The 8,084-nt window shown below is 52.9% G+C and overlaps 1 protein-coding gene across 1 annotated transcript; it reads right to left on the bottom strand.

Moving 5' to 3' along the window:
• Nucleotides 1–1,350: 1,350 nt before the first annotated feature.
• Nucleotides 1,351–5,195, bottom strand: GCG54_00005626 (uncharacterized protein; the record flags this gene model as incomplete). The annotated part of the gene is made up of 4 exons (XM_045405644.1): nt 1,351–2,424; nt 2,531–2,962; nt 3,879–4,577; nt 4,632–5,195. The coding sequence occupies 4 exons, from the start codon at nt 5,193–5,195 to the stop codon at nt 1,351–1,353; spliced, it is 2,769 nt and encodes a 922-aa protein (XP_045264746.1).
• Between the last annotated feature and the right edge of the window lie 2,889 nt (nt 5,196–8,084).

Below are 8,084 nucleotides of genomic sequence, written 5' to 3'. Positions count from 1 at the left end.
GGTGTCAGGTGGGATTTCTCCTCGAAAAGGGATCGATGATCGGGACGGCTGATTACTTGATGGCATTTACGGACTGGTTATTTCAGGACCTTGCGGAGTGTACATCCTCCAAGCAGCACAAAGACGAATGACATGTCTATGCAAGGCTTTGCCTTGGATTGAGCCACCCAGCTAAGCTCATGTCAAGGTGCGAGATACCTGAGCGATACGGAATTGCTCCGGGTGGTTTTAGGACGTGGAAAAGTAGCAGAATACGAAGGCAGAAAGGAAGGAAAGCGGCGGACTCGAACGGGGTCGTTTCCGTGATGTGCGAGAGCTGGTTGGTTCGGGCTTGTGGACGGAAACTCCACGCTATGGTTCATCTTCACCGATCACACAAACCTCGAATTGCTGTTGAGAAGGCATTGCTCTAAAGGTAAACACCTGTATCATATATCTCGTTACATGTGCGATCTGCGAAGTTTTGTATGCTCTTGGGGAAAGGAGCCAGCTGATTGGGATAGACATTGTGTAAAGTGATGAGCGAACGGGGAGGTATATAAAGGTGTCGCGACTCAATTGCCAGCCAAGAATGCTTCACCACTGCAATCTACAAGTACCCTCTCCAGGTGTGTATGTTCACAAGCAGATATGCGAGCTATGGTGCTTTCAGCCTGGTCTACTTGGACTTTCTCATAACTTCACTGGAGGGTTTCGGTCGTGTCGTGGGCGCTGTAGTTTGAATACCTTGGGGTATGGGGGAAATACCTTGCGGAGAAAGAAAGATGGGGGTTTGAAGCGGTGCCCTCCGAATGAGGAGGTTTATTCCCTCTCCTTCGGGCCGAGTATTATTAACAGCTCCGGGTCTTGAGGGAAATCCGTGAACACCTGAATCACATTGCCCGTGCTATTCAAGATACTAGCCAGGGGATACTTTATATTCATCACTGTTCTGCGGGGGCTTGGGTCTCAGATTTGCACATCGTGCAGTTCACCTCTCGGACTCGATGGAGCCAGGGGGCGGGGCTTTGGGTGAGCGAAGTCCGGGTCGGGAAGACCTCCGTTATATTTAGCTGTTTCTTGGCGATCATTCGTATTGTTTATGACGATCACTGTTTGAGGAAGCAAAAGTTCCGGGACCGAAAATGTGCTGGATGAACGCAGTATTTTTTAAGGGGAGGTGTTCCCTTTTGTGAGTTTTGTGTCTAAGATACACATCAACCACCATGCCGAATCCTTCCTCCACTCTAAGTCCTGCCAGCAATCCCAATTGCGCAGGTCAAAACACACTGTTCCTCCATGAGAAGAAATGACACCCTCAGAGTCGACCAAACACTCCCAAGTTGTCGATGGACAGCGACAACAGTGTCATTAGTCCGTGGATCGGTTTGACCACGCCTTGAACCGTTTGCCCAAGTCGGACTCTGAAGCCTTCTGCCTCAGGCCTCGCAGCGTCTTAAAGCGATCCTTCTTCTTCTTGCCCTTGGGCTGGTCATGATCATCGTCGTCGTCCTTGGGGGGCGGTTTCTTCGTCGACGACTCTCCTTTAGAAGAGGAATCCGGCTTGGTGCCGGGCACAAGCTCGACGGTAATGGCGAAAGTCGCCCTGTGATTAGCATTAAGATGCTCCACGGCAGGACCTTGCTTCCAGATGGCGCGCCACATGTTGGTATGGAAGGGCTGCAGAGCATCCTTCTGCTTTCCATACTCCACCCCGTGGACGATGTCCGGCCACTCGCGGTCGCCCTTCTGTCCGTGGAACTTTGTGTACTGAGGCCAGAGCTTGGTCAGGAGAATGCTTTTGTCGTTCTTCTGGTGAGCGTGCCCCAGCGAATCTTTACCCCACTTCTCCGCTTGGTCTTCTGGAATGATGTGATAGGAGAGGTTGCTGGGCGCGGGCTGCTGCGCAGAAAACTGGAAAAGAGGAACGCCCTTGAATCTGCGACCACCGCAAGACCAAACTTCGTCTGCATGACCAAAGCTGGTGGCTGACGGAGCCATTGCATCCGCTGCGCCCTGAAAAGCTCCCCAGAGAAAGCTCCTCAAAGGACTGAAGGCGGTAAAAATGACGCCAATCACGGGAATGGACATCTGGTTGGTATTCCGACGAGCCTCGAGGGCATTGAAGGGTCTGTTGTTGAACTGGCTGGTGAAACTCTCTGTGGTGCATGACGTGCCGTGGTAGACATAGTTGTGTCCTGCAGTGGCAGGAGTCCATCGCGAATCAAGGTTCATGGGGTCGTGGGCCAGCGCACCAGAATCGGGTCCTTTCTGACTGAGGCGTCTTGTCACTGGATTATCGAGCCAAGCCTGCACGAGGGTCGGACCTCTCAACGTCACTTGCTCGACAGGGGAAGAAGGAATATCGAGAAGAGAGGTGGTGGGAATCTGTTGTCGTCGGCTATCGTCGCCAGCACCATCGAGTTGTCCCATGCCGTATCGACCCTATGTATTTATCCATGTCAGTGAGGGAGGGAGATGAAGGAAAGGGAAGGTAGACGAAGTGGAGGAGCAAGGCTTCTTTCAAGGGAAGTAGAGCATTGGAACTCACATGTTTCGGGGAAGTTCCGACTGACGTCGCAGCCGACGAGGACTGGCCATATGCCGATGGGTCAGAGCTCACCGACGACTGGGTGAATTGAGTCGGAGTAGAGGCGAGGAACGTCTCGGTGAAGCACTCGACCCAGTGGCCAACCGTTCTCCAGGTGATGAAATCATCGGCGCACTCAATGCCAGCGATGCTGTCGAAACCGGTCAGGTTGGCCGCGATCCTAGCCGAGATGGTTGCGTGGAACACAGGACGGATGGCGAGGTTGAAGCTGCGGATGTTCTCCGCCGGCATCGTGGCCACATTGTAGCTCATGGCGCGAACCGCGTGGTATTGTACAAGTCTAAGAAAGGCGCCTCGCGACTCATTGCGGGTCGTACCCTTCTCGACGTTGGCGACGACACCGGGCGAGAAATACGTTCTCAACAGACGGTGCTGGTCGTCTCGAGTTCTGTTGTCCATGGTCGTTGATTGATGGAATAAATGCGGTATGGAGGAAGATGAAGGATGGAGCCAAGAGGCGATGAAGAGTTTGTGGGAAAGACGGAGAGGAGGACAGAGGGGAGAGACTCACCCTACTTAATACCGCTGTACGACTTTCCTCTGAAGCTGTCGCCTCTCTAACCTGTCCTGCCTGTCCTGTCTGTTCTGGCGGGATCCTTGCTTCAAGACATATGCCTGCTCCCGATGAGCCTCTCATGTCAAAGGGATTCGTTTGAGCCGAACGGAAGCAATCCCCATACTTCTCACTTCGTGCTGTTCATCCATACCGCCACGCCTGAAAGGGACGCTGCCCGACAAGAAAAGAAAAGCCAGAAAGAACTTTCAAGTTTGGAATTTATATTACCATTCAGAGCATCCCATGCATGCCTTCAGTTGACGGCTGAAGATCGTGGGCAATGATGATACCCACTTCTCTGGAGCTGCGCGAAGGAGCCACGGGCATTCAGCTGCATGGAACATGCATTGCATCGCGTTGTTGGCTGTGGCTGACTTTTGCCTAGTCCAGCACCAATCCGCTCAGGGGGCCTGAAGGGTCTGAAGCCTTCTCTGTGTTTGACCTGGAGAAAGACGCCTTTCACATACGTCTTGGACTGTAGCTCCGAGAAGATGAACAAGGATTTAGGGACTTCTCGCCCTTCACATCTTGACAGTGCCTCGAGTAGGCTAGAAGCTCAGTGTTTGCCCTCTCAAAAGAAATCGCAAAAGTGGCTTTGTACTGCGAACTCAAGTACATTATTGCCTTTTGGTCAGGATTGTGCTCTGAGTTTAACCCATCTTTCCAAGCAGTTCGCCACATATTGGTGTGAGTTTGATATGTTGTGGATGACGGCGAAGGATCTGCTTTTACATGAACCACATGAGGCCACTCGCGATGGCCCCGGCCGTGTATCTGGTGATAATGATCCCAAGCCTTAGCATTTCCGACCCAATGGTTAAGCGACAAGTCCCCCCAGGCAGTCTCCTGGCCCTCGGGGACAATGTAGTGGGACAGCTCCGCTGGCGCAGGCTGAGTGCTGTAGTACTGGGTCAACAACACCCCTCGGTAGGGTTTTCGATCTCGGGCAGTCCATGGGGCTCTGAGGTGCGGGAGCTCTTCTACTGGTGGTTTTAGAGATATCATGTGCGTTCGGAAGGCTGTCCAGAGGTACTCTCGGAGAGGGCTAAATCTTGTGATAGCACCGTCGACAAATCTGGGCGTCATCTGGTTTTCTTCGATTTCTCTGTTCAAGGGAATGAAAGGTCGGTGCCATGTCTCGCGTAGGAAATGCTCGTTTGTACTGGTGTATACGCAGTTGTTGCCTGATGTTGCGGGCGTCCATGCTTGCCCCAAGTTAGCCGGGTCGTGTCGCAACTCATCCTGCCCGTCTTTGAGGCGGCTCAGAGATCGTGTGACTGGATGACTCCTCCATGCCTCAAGAATGTTTTTGCCTTTCAAGTTTATCTGCTCAACATCGATTGGCCTGATAAACTTGAGAAAGTCCGGATGAGGTCCCGGGTGTAGCTCCTTAGGATTCCCCTCATCGTCAGTACTAGACCACGCTGCTTTCTATCATTAATCGTCAGCATTTGCAACAAAGATGCGCCGTTATCCGGAGCCTACATCATATCTGAGAAAGGGACAACCTGCGCCAGCCAGCCCTGACAGGGTGTAGTCAAGCAGGTACTTCAACCAATCCCGCAAAGCAGTCTCGCCAATGAATGCTTCCGTACACTCGATACCTGCAATTTCATCGAACTCTTCAATGTTGGAAGCAATCTGAGCGCTGACATCCGGATGGAAGACCAGGCTGATGACAAGCAGAAGCCGGGCTTTCGTCATTCTGCTCGGCGAGTTGGCCGGCAAGTTCCAAAACTCACCGGGCAGCATGTCTTGACAACGGTACCGGACATATCTAGAGAGTGACAGCTGGTACTCGGCAAAGTGTTGAAAGTGTGGTCGTATCCTCGCGACCATGGCTGGAGAAAAGTACAGTTCCAGGAAGTGAAGCTGGATACGGCGGCGGCGGGTGAGCTCGCCGGTGGCACCCATTCTCTGCTCCGGGGACTGCTTCTTGTGTAATTCGAACCGGAGGGCTTTGAGGAATCTGGCGGGCCATGTTCCGTGCTCCCTTCGCCTTTCGTGCTGTTCTTCGGGAGTCAGTCGGTTCCACTCGTCGTCGTACATCTTGGCTACCGATTATTGCTAACTCGCTGGTGATCGAGCAGGGATTGAGAAGCGTTATTTTAATGAAAAGCTTTGCTTAGGAGCTTTGCTAGCCGGGCAGTGTCAGTTAGCTACCCGGCAGTATCGTAGCACACCCAATACTTCTATAAGGACGACAGCAGTAGAGAAAGCAGTAGGGCTAGTGATGATAATAACGACGACGACGACGACGATAGTCGCTTTGAGAGGATACACGCGTGTATGGACACTGCCCGACTAGCAAAACTTTTTTTTTGATGACCATCAAGGTAGAAGCAGAATTCTAAATGCTGTGTTCGTGTAAGAAAACCCCCCAGGGTTCATTATGAGTCTTATCTCCAAAAGTCTAAAAATGAGCCAATCTATTAAATACCTGAAGAGACTTATTCAACTTCATGGATCAACGTGCCACTGTATGCGCTTGATGTTATGCGTTTTGGCGTTTTGGGTAAATCTTGTTTCCTCGACGAGTCCGAGTCTCCATGTCAGTACCCGCCATCGCTCTTTCGTGACCTTCCCTTGTCACAAACCATCTTAGCATGCTGTCTTAATGTCCCCTTGTCTTTCGGTTTCACGATAACTTCAATCAGGTGGGGGCCACGACACCGTTCCCAGGAGCTCTCAAGAAACATAACACAATTGGACGCATCGCAGGAGTAGATCTGGGCAGGAGCTGTCTCGTGAGCTGAGAGCCATCGAACCGAGAACTCCGCGCTATATCTGATCAATTAAGCATATCTATGTCGCAGTGTGGTAAATATCCGGCTGGGAACACCACCTTCCCAAAGGTCTAAATAACCTCCCTGCCGTCGTTGGAATTCTTCCGCCATTCTCGCAGGTCACATGGCAGTCGCGTGCGGGCCCCTCCTCTCCCCTCCATCCTCCGGCAGGCCCGGCAAATGCGGGCGGAGGGTTACCTGCCCGATTTGAACCACGAGAGCTCCGCCCGCATATTTGGGGAGGAGGGTGGCATCGGAGGCCCGGCAGCCGACCGACCTGTCTCTTAATGCGGTATGATGCAGGGCCCTCTGCATTCCGGGCGGTGCTGACTACGAAAAAATGCACCTGCGCAACGGAATGACGGAATCTTTAAACTTCACGGACTGTCTCTTTTTTCGCATCTTAATAAGGCAGATCTCGTGGAGACGGGGCGGGACCCTGGAGATGCTCGGCAAATGTTGCTGCTCGGGGCGGTGATGAAAGACAGGAACCCGAAACCTTCTTTTTTTCCTTTTCGTCTCGTGTTTTCCCTTTTGCTCTGCATGCCGCGGAGACCTGTCCAGCACCTGCTTATCGGCTCGTCTTTTTTTTTCAGTCAATCGCGCCTCATGCGGTGCGGGAGCGCTGAAGTCATGTCTTGAAGCTCGAGTGTTTCGGCTTGAAGACGGCGTTTCTGAACAGCGGGCCCCCCGTGTCACGGCCGGCCGGTCGGTCAGCGTGTTTGCTGCGGCTGCTCGTGTCACTGCACTGCACGTCAACAGAGGCTGGCGCTTACAAGACTGCGATCGTCGCACAGGCTTTCTTTCTCGCCCGAGGAGAAGCGATTGACGACCGGTTGTTGTTCGGCTGTCCGTCTTTTGATTGCCAAGGGGCGCAAGGGGGCTCGATGTGGAGAGTCTCAGAGAGAGAGAGAGCCTGAGAGGAGACAGAGAGAGGGCTGAATGGGTTGCCGGAAGCAGAAGCTCTGGCAGCTGTTCGTGCCAAGACAATAGCCCGGTTAAAAAGACGGCGGGGATCCGGCTTGGCTTCCTCAGGTACCTACTGACAGTAGTAAAGGAGGTCGGGTGACTTGATGGGCACGCTTCTGTATTTTTTGTGTACCTACTAAGAGTATTGGATAGTCGAGATGAATAGTTTGCCCAAAATCATCCTCGGACTCCAGTGTCCTCGTACCCAAAGGTTGGTGCAATCTACTGCGAGGATCATCCATCTTGGGATACGACTTTTGGAGGAGCAGCTGCCCACCGACTCCCTGGAAAAATAAGGTCCATCTGGATCCGTTCCGCCCCGCTGTTAAGGTGCGCCGGTCCCCTGTGATCGGATTGGCTGCGAGCTGGGAGGGCCGCCGTGGCCTTTCATCACTTAAGGTGTGACCCGCCACGGGAGCCAATTGCCATGCGCCATTCTTTGTGTGTTACTCTGTACTGTTCAGTAAGTTGTCCAGGTGTGTCTGGGGTGGCAATCGGTTGAGCAAGCAAGGGGCAAAGGACAGAGACATTTTTGCAGAGGAGAAAAAAACAAGTGTCTTGCAATTCTCTCCCTACCTCTCTTCCACTCTGAGAATGATTTGACTTCAAGACAAGTGGCGGGCGTATCTGCGGCTGAGGGCGAAACTTTGCACCAATGAGAAGTTGACAGAGTTGGCTAGACGGGTTGAAACGTCTTTGATAGAGAGGATCTTCAGACATCCATACGGGCAATCTCGAATCCGTGACAGCTATCGTTAAGGAGAACCCGGTCGTACAAAGGTTGGATACATACAGAGCGGATACCAGTGTACGGGTGCGGGCCTCTGCAAAGCGAGGGGACCCAGATAAATCACTTGAAAAGACGTCTTGAACCCCTGACCTGCTGGAGCCAGATGCTTCAATCCGACACGGGGAAAGCTCAGATCTCGCGGCTTGGCGTCTGTAAACTGTCGTGCCTTTTTTTGCCTCTCCCGGCCCGTCTGCTCTTCTCTCGCCTCATGTGCGCTGACTGCTGCTCTCGGGCAGCTTCCACCGCCCACTGCGCACAGGTGGCGGGCGGCCTGTTCGCCCTACTGGTATGTACATAGCTGCGTAGTGCTGGTCTGATGTCGAAATACTTTCTGTGCCACGTTGTCGGCGCTGTTGAACGTTGTATCTGCTCATGCGCGTGCCGTCCACACAC

The sequence above is a fragment of the Colletotrichum gloeosporioides genome, assembly GCF_011800055.1.
Source record: "Colletotrichum gloeosporioides strain Lc1 chromosome Unknown consensus_41, whole genome shotgun sequence".
NCBI classification, from domain to species: Eukaryota; Fungi; Ascomycota; class Sordariomycetes; order Glomerellales; family Glomerellaceae; genus Colletotrichum; species Colletotrichum gloeosporioides.
This window is presented reverse-complemented; position numbering and strand designations above follow the sequence as displayed.